A 15501-nucleotide genomic window follows, 5' to 3' on the forward strand; every position below is an offset into this window, starting at 1 on the left:
GTAGGGCCCATTTGCGAGCCCCATCTCTGATCAAAGCAGCTGCACTTGGGCTGGAACAGCTCCGCTGTGGACTCACACGGGGAACAAAGCCACCCTGCCCTGGTAACACCTGAACGCCTGGCATTAGAGCTCCACTAGGCTCCACAGCTACCACCCCACTGAGATGAATGGGGCACAGCCCTGCCCCGGGGTCCCAAGGTGATGTGTCTGGTGGGCCAGATCTGGGGCCAAGAATCCGACCTCCTGCAGAAGGGATGCACTCCAGCCCAGTTGAGCGCTGACGAGGGTCCTGGAGCCTTGCTAAGAGGGGTAACTCCTGCCTGTGCCCATGGGGGGCAGGGAGGGGAACTCACCACAGCTGGAAGTTGGCCGCCTGGGTGGAGTCACAGAAGTCGATGCCCATAATTACGCTGGCGGTGTCGCCAGGTGCTAAGGATTCTGTAAGCACAGGGACAGCTTGTGACTGCAGACATAGCTATCCCAGCCTGTGATGCATGAACTGCAATGGCCTTAGCTAGCTCCCCGCTGCACATACACCTCAGGCCAGGTCCTTCCATGAAGCCTACAGGGGTGTGGTGTGTGTGTGTCCTGAGGGTGCATGTGCAGCCCTCAGCCTGTGACTCCGCCCACAGGGCCCCAGGGGAGGAACGTTGCTCATTTTGCGGGAGGGTTCCGCCGGCACGGCTGACTGGGGGCTTCCTGCTGGGACCTCCCAGGTGGGGCCATCAGCCTGGGAGAGGCCAGCGCCAGTGGGGTGAGGATCAATCCCCCATCCCATGGCAAACTGGGGTGCAGGTAAAGACACTGCTGCCCCCGAACTCCCCCCCAAATATAGTGTGCCTGGGTGACAATTAGGGCCCCATTCTAGTGCCCCCCCAATGGCTGCTAGGAGATCGCAGCTGAAGCACATGTAGGCAGAGGGGCCCAGATCATATCCCAGCCAGGCAGCTTCGTGGGGCAGCTTCTGTGCCCTACCCGCCGATTTTGGTCCACAACTGAGCAGCTGCCCCCCCTGCCCAACACAGAGCATTTGGTGGCAATAGCCTAGCTGAGGGGCTTGCAGCCCGGCCCTGGCAGTGGGAAGGGCCGGCCGCCTGGGCTCCTGCTGGTCAGCATGAAGCCTGCATCCTGCAAAGCCCAGAATGTGCACCACGCCAGGGAGCCTCACTCAGTGGGCAGCGCCAGGCTTCGCCACCGACTCACTGCATGAGCATCCCTGGCGGCAGCCCTGGGAGAGCGAGCCTGCCTTTGGGAGCCCCGTCATCCCAGCCCAAGCCGGCTTTACCAATCTCCTGGAACTCCTGGATTCGCATCCCGGACACCAGCTTGGGCTCGCTGACCCGCAGGTTCTTCACCTCCGACTCCATATTGTTGGAAAACTGGATCTGCACAGCCACCATGTGGGGGTCAGGGGGGAAGGGCTGCCGGTTGAAGTAGTACTCCACCGAGAGCCCCTCGCCCGCCATGCGGTGCAGCAGCTCGTAGGTCTTCACCGTGCTGAACACGGGACTGAGCATCTGGGCAGAGGGAGGGAGACAAGCTGTTGGCACACGCTGTGGGTGAGAGGCGATGAGCTGATCCCTATGCTCCAAGGCAGGGGAAGTGAAGGAATCACTTCAGGAGCAGGTCCCACCTCCATTGCTACCCGCAGACGCCTGAGGCCCTGGGCTGGGGGAGCAGGACTCTGGGTGGCGGGGCCAGGCTTGGGAGTCCTTCCCCTTCTTGAGCCGTGGCACTGGGACAGTTTTTGGAGTGGGGGGTGCTGAGCTGCACCCCTCTTACCCCTGTCCACGCCCCTCACCGCCCCCTAGAGCTGGGGCCGGGAGCAGGGCCGTGGCTCTGGGAGAGGGGGACGCAGACAGGGCTATGGCGGCAGAGGCTAGGGCCACAGCTAGGGGCGGTGTGGAGCCCTGGGCATGGGGCTGGAGGCCAGGATCCTGGAGCCAGCAGCAGAGCCCTGGGGACCGGTGGCCGAGCGGGACCCCAGGCTGGCAGTGGAGCTCCCAGTTGTGGGGCTGGCAGCCGAGTGGGAGCCAGGGCTGGCAGTGGAGCTCCCAGGCGTGGGGCTGGCAGCTGAGCGGGAGCCGGGGCTGGCAGCGGAGCCCCCCTGGCAGCAGCAGGGCAGGCAGCCAGGACTCTGGGCGGCAGGGGCGCAGGGCCGGTGGCCAGGAAGGGCCTGCGCCTATGCTCTTGGGGTGGCCTTGTTCTTCCGAAGGGACCCCAGGGCCTACCTGCTGCCCCATCACTAACTCCCAGTCCCCCTCAAGAGGGGGCGCAGGGGGGGGATCCCCTGGCAGAGTGCAGCGCAGGGGAGGCCTCACTGTGGCTTTCTAGGCCTCCTTACATGGTGCTCTGGAACAGGGGTCCCCAACACAGTGCCCGTGGGTGCCATGGTGCCCGCAGGGGCACCTAAATGTGCCCACATCCTGGCTGGCGGTGGAGCACCCGCCGAAATGCCGCCGAATTTCGGCGGCATTTCAGCGGCGATGCCTCTCGATGACGCCACTTGTTGCCAATGAGTGACGTTATCGAGAGGCGTCGCCACCGAAATGCGGCAGAAATTCGGCAGCATTTCAGCGGGTGCTCCACCGCCGCCACGGTCCTTCATCTGGTGCCCGCCTGACGAAAAGGTTGGGGACCACTGCTCTGGAAGGAGGGATCTAGCAGCAGGGCCACCATCCCAGCATGAAGAACTGGGGTCACTCACGGTAGGAGCCAGCGAAGCGTTGGTCAGTGTGAGTCCCTCCAGGTCGGTCACCAGGCTGGTGGAGACAATAGCGGGGGAGGAGGCTGGCTGGGGTGGAGCGGGGGTGACTGTGAGACAGAGACAAGTGGGGAACAAAGGGTTAAGAACAGGTGATAGCCAGGACTGCCGAAAGCCCAGCCCAGTCTGGCAGGACCAGACAAGCAGGGGCAGGGAGGGTGTCACCAGTTATGAGTCTCCTGACGCCTGGGGTTTGTTCTCCCGTCAGTGGTGGGGGTTGTGCAGGTATTGCCCAGAGCCTGAGGGAAGACACGACCCCACCCGCAGTGGCTTGGAAAGTGGGACACCCAGGAACGCCCAGCAGAGCCCTCTGCTGCCCCTGTTAGCAGCCCAGGTAGACTGGCAGTCACTTGAAGAGACTGCAGGAAGTAGCAGGGAGCCTGGGAACTGCTGGGCATGGGGGTGGGGCACTGCCCTGAATACAGACAACCAACCGCAGAACAGAGCTGAGTGCGGTGCCTCCTCGGGCAGGTCTCATCCAGGGCCCAAGCCCAGACCCAGGGGTGCTGCTTGCTCTGCCGCTGCCCAGAGCCTTTGGTTTTGCTCTAAGCTTCCTCTGCTGGTGCTGAAAGGTGCCGGGCCCAGCCCAGCAGCCACAGCACAGTAGGTGGCAAGGCTAGCACCCGCTGTGCCACCCAGCCATGCCCTGGATGGGGCACTAGGGCTGAGAGGGCAGCTCCATCTCCAGGGTGCGCTCACTCCTCAGCCCCGCTCCCCTGCCCAACAACAAGGGGCGCAGTTAGTGAGAGGCCAGCTGGGTGAGTGGTTTTGTGATGGGGACACAGAGAGAGTGGAGACCCGATTCACCACCCCATTGAGAGTGAGGGTGGCTGTGTAAGTAAAGCTCTAGCAGGGGAACCAAGAGACCTGGGCTCTATTCCCAGCTCTGCTGCTGACCATGGGCAAATCACATTTTCCTGTTTCTCCATCATTTCAATGGGGCACTTTTCAGCCAAGCACTCAACAAAGGTGGTCAGTAGCATCACCCCCACTTTACAGATGGGAAAACTGAGGCACAGAGCGACGAAACTTGTCCAAGGTCATCGAGCAAAGCAGTGTAGAACCAGGACTAGAACCCAGGCCTATCCTGTAAGCCTCCCTGGGGGATTGGGGAAGGGTTCATTAGTATTTGTAAAGTGCTTTGAGATTCCTGGCCAGAGAGGAGCAGGGGATCGTTCATTCGAATTGGCTGAAAACTTTTCACTGAAATATTTTTTTTTGACAGAAAATAGCTTTTTCTTCGGTGACAAAACCAGACATTTTCACACACAAAAAATCCATTTCCATCAAAAACTGTAGGTTTTTTGTCAGAAACGCTAAACAACTTCATTTGTCAGTTTCTGGCAACCAAATTTTTTTTGTGTTTACACAGAAATTTCAATTCTCAGCAACCAAAACACAAAAAAAGTTCATTTTTTTATCAATTTAGATTAAATCCAAACCAAAAATTATTTGTGCCAACATTTTTCATAGATCAGAATTACTGTTAATTAGTTGTACTTCTGTAGTCTGGGAGTGCTAGGTGCTGCACAAACACAGAACCAAAAGGTGGCCCCTGGCCCATAGAGCTGCAATGTCAGAGTCTTTAGCTTATTAGTCAGACTTTCTACAGGCTGCTCTCCATCACCCTGGACATCCTGGGACAAACCCAAACTGACCTATGTGGGCCAGCACCACACAGCACAATTATGGGGCCAGCGGTAGACTCTTGTGCTATTTATGTGGGATGGGCTCACTCATCTTAGAACGCTGCTCTTTTCTCCTTAACTAAAGAACAGTTTTCCATGGTCCTGGAGGGTGAATTCCCAAGAGTGGAGTTTCTCTCCTGCCTGGATCCCAGGTGCCCACTGATGCTGAGAGAAAGGAAGGTGGGAACAAGGGACACCAGGTGAAATTCCCCTATGCAGAGAGTTGGGCAAGGCTTAGGCACCAGAGGAAGAACACACTCCCAGCATCTGCAGCCACATAATAAAGGTAATGTCACGGCTCCCTCAGCACCATGGACAGATCACACAGCTATGAAGAACCAATCAGCAGGCAGCTCATGAGCCCAGTGGGAGCGATATCGATATGGGAACTACATGCATAAGCACTCCTTGTGCAATGACACAGGTGCAGGGATGGCGCTTCCATTTAGGCGACCTAGGCAGTCGCCTAGGGCGCCAGGATTTGGGGGGGGACGGCATTTTGCTAGGAGGGTGGCAGGCGGCTCCGGTGGACCTCCCACAGGCGTGCCTGCGGAGGGTCCGCTGGTCCCGCAGCTCTGGTAGAGCATCCGCAGGCACACCTGCGGCAGGTCCACCGGAGCCCCGGGACCAGCAGACCCTCCACAGGAACGCCTGCGGCAGGTCCACCGGAGCCGCGGGACCGGCGGGGAAATGGGTAGAGCCAGCCCTGAGCCTAGGGCACCAAAAACCCTGGCGTCGCTCCTGCACGGGTGCTGCCTCTTTAGAGCATGCAAGGGTCCCAGAGTGCTTTGCAGGCAATGATGATTATGCCAGGGCCAGGGAGGCATTAGTTACATCTCACAGTGGACTAAGGAGAGCTGAGGACTATTCCCAGCTCAGTCACTGTTCTGCTGGGCGACCTTGGGAAGTCACTTCCCTGACCTGTGCCTCAGTTTCCCCATCTGTAAAAGGGGATAATGATACTGCCCTCCTCTCTGAAGTGCTTTGAGATCTAGGGATGGAAAGTGCTGTATTAGGATTAAGTGTTATTATTACAACAACAACAACTGGAGAAACAGACAGAGGAATTTGCCCATGGTTGCACTGTAAGTAATAAGGACAGGCAGAAATTGGAACCCAGGAGTCATGGCTCCCTGTCCCTCTCTAACTACTAGACTATGCTGCTACAAAATCTAGTCGTGCTCATTGGGCCAAGTCCCTTCTGGTCTCTCCCCTGGGGCTCACTCTGTCACCAAACACAGGACCCCCCCAAAAAGAGCCAAGCCACTCCAGAACTTCTTGGGCATTCCTCACGAGTCTTGTCTCAGCCCCCACCTTCCCCACACTGAGCTCAGGCTGCTCCTGAAGGGGGTCGTCTCATCCCCTGCTCACTCCTTCCCCGAGAAGCCACATTTCCCAGGACACCTACTCTTATAGGGCTCTTGGGACATAAGGGACACCTGGGGTCCTATGCACACACTAAGCGTGACACCGCTCCCGTCCTCAAAGTCTGTCCCAAGGAGAGTACCTGTGTCTTTGCTGCACACTCCTCTCCCCAGGCCCCTGGCCCTGGCTGCCCTGCAGGCTCAGCCGTGGAAGCAGGATTTCCTAGCACCTGGGCCATTCGCTGCCTCGCCCAGAGAATGGTTCTAACTTGTGATGCTGCATTACCCATGCCAGGGCCACGCATCAGGCTGAACACAGGATGCTGAGCCCACAACACGGCAGTGCAGGATGCGAGCGAGACACCACTGGGGCCCTGGTGTTATACTCAGCATGTGGGTGAGAACAGACTAACCGACTGCAGTGGTGGCATTAGGCACCTGCCCCCTTGCAGTCCCAGAGGGCCGCCTGAAAGCCACATTTGGCCCACAAGGGCCTTCTATTCGGCTCACTGGGCATCAGATACCCCCCTTGGCTCCCTGCTGGTGGCTCTGCTATAAGGATGGCCCTGCTGCCCAGCTCCAACTCTGCCTGGAGTCAGCCGGAGCCTAGTAGCAGCAGAAACCCCAGTGGGGAGCAGGAAGGAACAGTTGATGCCTGGCGGGCCAGGCGGAAGGCCATTGCCAGTGGCTCCAGTCCCTGTGCTCCTCCACAGGCAGTGCCAGGCGGCCCCTTTCCCTCCCCTGCAGAGCAACCTCCAAGCTGCCACGTGCCAGTCCCAGGTAGGGTGACCAGATAGCAAGTGTGAAAAATCGGGATGGGAGTGGGAGGTAATAGGGGCCCATATAAGAAAGAGGCCCAATATTGGGACTGTCCCAATAAAATCAGGACATCTGGTCCCCCTTGTCCCAGGCCTCGGTGAGGGGTGCTCAGAGGTGGGTCAGTGCAGGGATGCTGCAGCCCAGGAGCAGGCAGGGGAGCACAGGGAGGACACAGAGGTGGAGCCAGACCTGAGTAGCAGGGCCTCCTGGACAGCAGAATCCCCAGCTGGGAGCAGGAGCCAGGCACTGGCTGGGGGAGGTGGGGATAGGACAGTCTCTGGGGGGAGCAACCTCCTGTGTCCCCCACTGTCCCATCTTCCTCCCAGTTCCAGGTAGGGCCCCCAGAATTGAGCTTTTCAGCGGGTCCCCATGGGACAAACGCCATCACTGACCCCCGTGAGAGCCAGGCAGCAGGCAGGCAGGGAAGCTACAGATCCAAACAGGGAGGAGGAGAAATGGTAGCAAACCAGGGGAGAGATGGGGAGATGGAGGGAAGGTGTCAAGACAAGTCTCCCTGCTTCTCTCCCCTGCCCCGCCCCAGCCCATAGTGCAGTGGGGATAAGCCGTTGGGATGAGCTGTGGGGCAGCGAGACTCACAGTCATCCAGGTCCAGCAAGGAGATCTCCTTGGTCCCTTTCCTGGAGGCCTTTGGGGCGGGTTTGCTGCTGGGAGGCTGCAAGAGAGGACAGAACTGGGGCAGTATGACTGTGAGCAGATGGGGGTGGGGAGGCTGGGAAAGGAGCACAGGGCCCAGCAAGGCCCAGCCCAGCACTGGCACAGGGAGCCCTGGGTGCAGGATGCTCAGAGAGGGGCAGGAGCTGAGACCTAGGCCCGTGCATGGGGGGATGGGAGCTCCGGCCCACCTCTCTGCAGAGCAGGTGGGTAGTGCCAGAGCTCAGCGGCAGCGAGCCCCTCCCTGGCCGCCCAGACCATCCCCTCACCGTGGTTCTCCTCTTGCTCTCCGGCTCCGACTGGGATTCCTCTGCCTCGGAGCCTGAGTCCGACTCGGACGAGCTGCTCTCTGAGACGCTGCCCTCCTCCCACGAGGACTCGGAACCCCCTTTCCCTTCATCCTGCGGCTTCTTCTTCTTCCCCTTCTTCCCCTGCTCCTCCTCCTCCTCGCTGGGGTCGCTGGGGGAAGGAGAGGGTCAGGCACAGGGCACCACCGACACCTCGCACGCCCCTTGGGCACCGTGACTGCCAGGGGCACCTGCTACCAGTGGCTAATTTACATACTTTGATATCATTGGATAAGAGCCATGGCTGGAGACCATGCGTCTGAGCTAGACTCACCCTCTCCGGCAGGACAATCACATTGTGCCGATGTTGGGGTGATGTCACCCCAAGCGGTGACACACCCTGGGTGGCTGACACCCTCCCCAGCCACCCCATCACCAGCACTCCTGCGCTGTCCCCTGCTGGCTGAGCAACTGACATCCCCCCCACCAACACTCCTGCATGTCCCCCTGCTGGCACTGGAGCAGCTGGGCCCAGCCTTTCAGCCTGGGATCTCTGCCTGGCACCCGGCTGATGTCAGCGAAAGGAGGGGGCACGGGCAAAGATGCTGGGTGTTAAAGGCATGAGAAACAGACATGGTGGGATGGGCTGTAGTCCCCTCACGTCCCCGGGGGTGTTCCTCAGTCCCCAGCTGGTGGCACCTCCTGCCCCCTCTCCCCGCCACTGCCTGTGATACCTCCCAGCACTTTCTGGGCAGGCTTTCCGGGGCCCTTCCTTTCCCTTCTTCTTCTTTTTCTTCTTCTTCTCCTCCTCCTCTGACTGGTCTCCACTCTCCTCGCCCCGGCTTCCCGAGTCAGAGCCACTCTCGCTGCTGCTGCTGCCGCTCTCGCTCTCTGACTCACTGACAGATTCTGGGTCTGGGAGAGAGAGAGAGAGAAAATCTCAGTGTTGGCAGCCCTTGCCAGGCACCATCTGCAAGGCTGGCCTGCCCAGCCCCCTTGTGCCCCCCACCCCCCGGCTGCCACGCCATACTGCCATCCCCTGCACTTGATCCTTCCCTCCAGGGGCCTTGCACTGCCATGGTCGCTGGGCTAGGGGTTCCCCCAACTGGTGCGCTGGGGAGGGGGAAGGAAGGGAGTCGTCACGTCATTCCCATACGTGCACACAGATGCGCCCTGTCCCACGTGGGCGACACTGGCTGTGCCCGCTCCCCACAAAAAGCCAGGAGACAGGGCTGGATGGGCCCTTCAGACAACACGTTGTGCCCTGGGCCTTTTCCAGGGAGGAAGGGCTCCTGAGCGAGGGTCAGTCCAATCTGAGGACCCTGAACGCTCCTTGGCTTTAAGTGGGAAGGGCTCTGTAGCCCCCTGTCATCTGGGCACTGGCCAAGGGCTCACAGCCCTCTGTAGTCAGGCCACTGGCAGCCCAGCCTGGGCCAGCAGGGAAGGTGGGGGATGCAGAGCAGAGAAGCTTTGGAAGGGCTGGCCCTTTGCCCCTCAGACACATCTTATCCCCCCACCCATCGGGAACATCACCAGTAGATGGGAGCGGATGACACTGCCATCCCCATGCAGCAGGCGCCAGCGCTCAGCACTGCACAGGCAGGTAATGCAGGAGCCTGCTGCCCTCCAGCCGTGGAAGCACTGCCAGGGCTGGGCAGTGCCACTCTGCTGCCCGGCCCAGAGACGGCCAGGTCCCGCACCGCTGTCTGCTGATTCCGTGGGCCCGGACTCTCCCTCTGAATCCGAGTAGAATGGCTTCTCCACCTTCTCTTTCCTCTTCTCCCGGCTGGTGCACTTGGTCCATTCTGGAACCTGCGCGGGAGCAGAAAAGGAGGTGAGGCGCGTGCCAGTCGTGGAGAGGACCATGCCAATCCCTGGTGAACCCCCCACAGCAGAGAGCTGGCCCAAGGAGTGGAGATGACAGAGGCCAGGCCCTTCCAAAGGGATTCTGCAGTGATGGATATGCTGATTCCCAGGAAATGTCCCCAGGGTCAGTACCATGGAGGCTCTGTCCTGGAGGGGGCATGGGAACCGCACAGCGATGCACGGACCATGCACCTATCCCTCTTCTCCCCACCCTCATGGCATGATGCTCACCAGCCTTCTCCCTGACGGGTGGATCACCCAGCAGCGAGCGCTGCGGGCAGATCCATCGACAGGCATGGCAGGGCTCTGGCTGGGGGCTATGCTACCAAACAGGTGTGTGCTTGTGTATGTGCAATGCACACTCAGCCTGGCTCAAGTTTAGCCCTGAGAGATTAAAAGGAGTTTAATCTACACACACGTTTGTGCGAATGTGGATCTGTCTTTTACTTTCTGCTGAGATGTCAGATCCTTTATGTGTGTTATAGAAAAAAGCCAACACATGCGCACACACACAATTCCCAAGTGCTGGAAGTTAAAAGCAAGAGAGAGGGGAAAGGCACCATAACAAACACACACGAGCCACCTCTCTGAGCTCTCCCAGCAACCCGATGTGGCTTTCAGTGAGGAAGGCGGTTTCTTCCTGCAAACGAGGGAGATTGCTGTCATAGGAGCAGAGCAACTCTGTAGGGTGTCTGCCCCAGCCCCTCCACTCCGTGCCCCATTCCTCCTGCCTTAAGCATCAGGACAGGAACCACCCACTTCTCTGGACACCCGGGAGGTTCAGCAGCTGCCAGGAGCTTGGCACCAGAGCCCAGGGGCCCCTGACACCAAGGCTGTGGGTAGTGCAGTGAGCACCATTCCCCGGGATCACACAAATGGAGCACAACATGAGGCCCATCCCCAGAGCCCGGCTAGCATGGTACCTCCACATTGCGCACGGATGGGTCGGGGGCCTCATCCGGCCAGTCGGGGAGCTCCTGGTAGCCCACCGCCTTGGCGTTCAGGAGGTGTGAGAGCGAGCCGAGCTGGAAATGGTCCCGATCTGCAGCAGGAGGGGAGAATTCAGAGCGCAGCCCTCCTGGCCCCACTCCCCACTCTAGCGGCTTCCAGCCTCACAGCCCAGCAGGCCCCATGTTCCACATCACCCAGCCCTTACTGGGAGGAACTGGCTCCCCTCTCATAGCCAGACAGAGACCCCTGGGTCCCTTGCACCTTGCCGTACCTTTGAAGGAAGACTCCAGGATGGGGGCGGGCTTCTGCGCCAGGAAGAGCTTCTTGGCGTACTTGTTAAGGGCCCCGCTCTTCTCGGTGGGCACGATGAGCTGGCGGATAAAGCGGGCCCGGTCCCGGATGTCGTAGTTCTGGTCGTACTTGGCCAGGTTCAGCACGTACTGGGTCAGCAGCTTGCTCTACGGTGATGCTTGGCAGCTCAGCATCTTCCCTGGGACTTTACAGGGCTATTGCACGGAGCAAACCCCCTCCCCAACACACAGATGGGGAAACAGAGGCCCAGGGAGTGGAAGGGACTTGCCCAATGGCACCCACCCCAGCTCTGCTGATTTCCTGAGCCCAGCCCACACATCCCTCACTGTGGGCCCAATCCAGCAAAGTGCTGAGTGCCCTCCACATCCCCTGGCTTCTGTTGGCACCGAGCTACTTACAGGATTGGGCCCACGGGTTGCAGGCTTGGCTGGCTGGCCAGGCTGTTTCAGATGGAAGTGTCCTGGCCCTCACATAGCACCCCACTGCCCGGCAGGGGCCAGCACACTCAGAGACAGCTGCACCCCATCCCAGAGTGCCCAGCACTGTCACCATGAGAACTGGCCAGCTAGGCGGCCCTGCACTGTGGGGTGGAGTCAGGCACAGCTGCGATGGTCGCAGTTTCCTGGAAGCGGTCAGGAGGAGCCAGCACAGGGGGCATAGGCTCAGCCAGCCCTGCACTAATTGCTTATGCAATGCCCGCTTTGCACGGAGCCTGCCAGGGCAGAGCCAGCCGCGTGGCAAGGGCAGGGTCTCGGAGCCGGTCTGGGAAGCTGCAGATGCCACCCAGCCAGCGCTCACCTGCTTGGAGTTGGTCAGGTAGAGCTTGGCTGCCAGGTTGATAACCTGCAGCTTGACGATGTCCTCCTCACCAGTGAAGGACTTGGCCATCTTCCGCAGCACATCGGGTGCGATCTTGGGCACGTGCTCGCAGTACTCGCCAATCAGCCAGAGGATGCTGGCCCGGGCCATGGGCACCTGCAGACAGGTACATGGCAGCACCCCAGCTCTGCCGAAATCCCTCGCACCCAGCCAGGGCAAGCTCCAGAGGGAGGGGCTGGGGCCAGGAGCGTCATCCAGAGCCGGAGCGAGTGCAGTCCATGGGAGACCTGCCCACACCCTGCAGCCACTATGCTGCGGACTCCGTAGGTCAGGATTTGCTGGTCCTGTTCAAGGCACCCGCTGCTCCCCAGTCCCACCAAACCAACCAGTTCCTTCTCCCAGTCAGGGCCCAGCTGCTGCATTACCGAGTACATCCCAGGATCCTTTGCACTGGGGCACCCAACACAGGGAATTCTGGGACCCAAGCACAGAGACCCTGGGGAGGGCGAAGGGGCAAAGAGGTCTGGGAGGACAAGATGGTCCCACTCCATTCCAGGGATGCCCCCTGAGGTCATGTCCTAGGTGGGTGCCTGCCTGTGTCCATCTTGGGAACCACACCATCAGGCCTGCACAGTGCTGCCCCTTCCAGGACACACACAGCTGGGAGCCTGGCAATGCCCACCCGCTGCAGCAGCCAGGCCAGGGAGCAAGCGGGTCCTGCTGCGGCTGTGCTGGCAGTTTGAAAAGCATGGGCAGTCCCTCCTGCTGGGCCGGTCCCTCCCAGCTGACTCCAGAAGGCCCCGTGGGGCAAGCGCTGGTAGAGGAGTCCCAGCCCTGGTGGCACAGGGGATTCAAACTCAGGGCTTTGCAGAAGCAGGGGACCAGACACTGAGTGCAGCACCCCCTGGGTAGGGGCCCGGAAAGGGGAGAAAGGGGGCAACAGGCAGCAGCACTTCCACAGGAAGGGCAGCTCAGGACACCAAGGATCCCCCTGAACTAACCCCTACTCCTTCCTGTGGGCACAGCCCACTTCACACTCGCCCCCATACAGCTGGAGCCCCCAGCCCCTCTGGCAGTGGGAACAGCTGGGCCCTCCCGAGCCCAGACATACCTGGATGTTGTCGGTGAGCTTGGCCATGTGCTTGATGATCTCGCTGTGCTGAGAGGGCTGCATCTGCAGCAGCTTCTTAATGACGACCACGGACTCAGCCACCACTAGCTCTGGGGGCAACAGAGATCCCCAGCCGCTAATGAGCACAGAGATGTTTCCGTCCCCTGCACTGCCAGGACTCAGCCACAGCCAGCTCTGGGGTGAATGGTTCCTCTCCCCACCCTGCCGGGGCTGTGCAGGATCTCAGTGCATGAGGGGCCTCAGCCAGGGGTGTGCTATTGAACGCTGTGATGCTGACAACACGTAGCTGTGGGAATTTGCTCAACCAGACATTTAATTCCCAGAAGAACGTCCCAGTGCAGGGCACCCCTTCCACCAGCTCTTCCCAGCCCGTGGCCTCCTCGAACCCAGCCAGAGTTTGTTTCAGGCTGGTGGCCATCACTCATTGCTTGATCTTCCACTGCAAGCTCTGAAAAGCACTATCTCCCATAGGCAGCCCCTGGACAGCTCCCCCTCGCCCCTCCCTGCCCCCGGGCCACAGGCTCTCACCATCCCTGTTGGAGAGAAGCTGCACAAGGCCATTCAGGCAGGTGTCTCGGACCTTCCCAATGTTCGTGGCGCAGCGCCCGATGGCCTGGATGGTGGCAGCTACAAAGTCCTTGTCCATGCTCCGGATGTAGGTCTGCGGGACAAGAGGCATGGCAGCTTTCCTGGCATGCATCGGGAATCAGGACACCACGCCGGAGCAGCCCTGTCTGAGAGCTGATCGCGTGGGCTCAGACTACATGCAGGGTGGCTCCCAGAGGCTGCACTAGCTCAGGGCTCCTAGCAGCTGCTGTAGCGAAAGTCACAAGGCTGTCTGTAAAGCCCGGTTCTCCCCTAGTCCCCATGTTTGGGAACAGGCCCTGGTAGGGCTGGATGTTTCTCATTTCCCCCTGTTTTAGGGAAATCCATCCAGCAGACAGTCATTTACTTACATTCCAGTAGCACGTACAGACACCTTAGCCCCTGCCCCAAGGAGTTTACGTGAGACCCAATACACATGATTTCCCCCACACTAATCGCAGAACAACCTGGCTGCTTCCCCCGGGGCTGCGGCTCCATGCCCACTCTCCAAACCCAGTGAGGAGCAGGGGTTGGGCCAAGGCCAGGGTAAAAACAAAAAGGGGCTTTGCTAATAAAGTGGGGTGAGTTTGGGCCCCCAGAAACCTGCACCCAACACCTTGTTGTTTAACTATGAAATAGCCACCACCAAGCCTCACAGAGCCAGCCAGCTCCAGGACCATGTAGGGCTGGCTACAAATTTTCCATCAAAACTGTCTCTACTTTCCATGGAAAATGTAGATTTTTTCATTGAATAACCAAACAGCTGAAAACCAAAGTATTTGAATTGCACTACGCTGTCATGGAGCCTCTTGGGAACTGTAGGGCCAGGCTCTCCAGCCATCTCCCATGATGCATGCAGGAACTTCCACCATTGGGGTGCATCCTGGGAGATGTAGTCTCATCAGGGAGTCCAGCCCATGGAGGAGAATGGGAGCATGAAACAGCTGAACTACAACTCCCATGAGGCACCACAGCAGCATTCCCAAATTGAAATATTCCATTTTCCATTTCTTTCCCCCACCCAAACCCCCATTTTCTGCCCAGCTCTGGCAGCGGGGATGGCTCCCAATGGCAGGTGGAGATGAAATTGTGAGAGTGAGTCTGCTGAGCACCAGCAATGAGCTCAGAAGAAGAAGAAGAGAGGAGAAACCCCGGTCTGCCTTCTCTCTGTGGTGGGCACCAGTGAAGTCACTTGCCACAGCAGGTAGCTACTCTCAGGCTGTGAATGGTTCTTCCCTTGCCCATGGCTGGTGGGGGCGGAGGAAGCAATTGAGGCGAGTGCACGCTGCACCCAAAGCCCCTCTCTTTTATCCCCATGCTGACAGCATCACCCCTGAAATGCTTCCAGCTCTGGCACATGCTTCTCCCACCCGGCTCCGCCCACCAGCCCCCGGCCCTGAGTACCTGGAACTCCCGCAGGATGGTGGAGATGTTGGTTTCATTAGCGAGGTTGGTGAGAACTTCCAGCTGGAGAGGAGGGAGAGAGAGCAGCACAAGAGCATGTGTGTGAGAGAGAGAGGGAAAAATTTACCCCCCATGTGCCCAGAGACAGAGGTACCTCCAAGGATCCTGCCTTTGGGGAGAGTGAGAGGAGCCAGACTGAGTGCAGCAGACTGTGCATGTCCGGGCTCGAGGAGAAGGTGTCACATGGCTGCATGGAGCTCCACGTGGGGTCCAGAGGATCAGACGGTGTTTAGAAGGGAAGGCAGTGCCTACAAGCTCCCAGAGGTGGTGGGGGCAGATAGCCTATGGAAGGGGAGTTGGGTAGCCCGGTGCCAAGGCTATGTCCAGGGTGCTTGTAGGGGATTCATAGATTCTAGGACTGAAACGGACCTCGAGAGGTCATCGAGTCCAGTCCCCTGCCCTCACGGCAGGACCAAATACTGTCTAGACCATCCCTGATAGACATTTATCTAACCTACTCTTAAATATCTCCAGAGATGGAGATTCCACAACCTCCCTATGCAGTTTATTCCAATGTTTAACTACCCTGACAGTTAGGAACTTTTTCCTAATGTCCAATCTAAACCTCCCTTGCTTCAGTTTAAGCCCATTGCTTCTTGTTCAATCCTTAGAGGCTAAGATGAACAAGTTTTCTCCCACCTCCTTATGACACCCTATTAAATACCTGAAAACTGCTATCATGTCCCCTCTCAGTCTTCTCTTTTCCAAACTAAACAAACCCAATTCTTTCAGCCTTCCTTCATAGGTCATGTTCTCTAGGCCTTTAATCATTCTTGTT

General features: G+C 59.0%; 1 protein-coding gene across 7 annotated transcripts in view; it reads right to left on the bottom strand.

Moving 5' to 3' along the window:
* Positions 1 to 15501, bottom strand: part of AP3B2 (adaptor related protein complex 3 subunit beta 2) — a 64901-nt gene that overhangs the window by 8295 nt on the left and 41105 nt on the right. For 5 of the 7 annotated variants that reach the window (XM_039493006.1, XM_039493010.1, XM_039493008.1 and 2 more), the window contains 13 exons: positions 14664 to 14726; positions 13203 to 13335; positions 12654 to 12763; positions 11522 to 11698; positions 10683 to 10869; positions 10384 to 10502; positions 9295 to 9406; positions 8329 to 8509; positions 7577 to 7766; positions 7233 to 7308; positions 2708 to 2814; positions 1286 to 1517; positions 354 to 438 (listed from right to left, as the gene is read on the bottom strand). In XM_039493006.1, coding sequence (XP_039348940.1) covers positions 354 to 438; positions 1286 to 1517; positions 2708 to 2814; positions 7233 to 7308; positions 7577 to 7766; positions 8329 to 8509; positions 9295 to 9406; positions 10384 to 10502; positions 10683 to 10869; positions 11522 to 11698; positions 12654 to 12763; positions 13203 to 13335; positions 14664 to 14726 — 1772 coding nt within the window. Of the gene's footprint in view, positions 1 to 353; positions 439 to 1285; positions 1518 to 2707; positions 2815 to 7232; positions 7309 to 7576; positions 7767 to 8328; positions 8510 to 9294; positions 9407 to 10043; positions 10101 to 10383; positions 10503 to 10682; positions 10870 to 11521; positions 11699 to 12653; positions 12764 to 13202; positions 13336 to 14663; positions 14727 to 15501 lie in introns of all 7 variants that reach the window. The other 2 variants (XM_039493013.1, XM_039493007.1) reach the window with 2 other exon arrangements.

This window comes from Mauremys reevesii, linkage group 10 (assembly GCF_016161935.1).
Source record: "Mauremys reevesii isolate NIE-2019 linkage group 10, ASM1616193v1, whole genome shotgun sequence".
Taxonomy (NCBI): domain Eukaryota; kingdom Metazoa; phylum Chordata; order Testudines; family Geoemydidae; genus Mauremys; species Mauremys reevesii.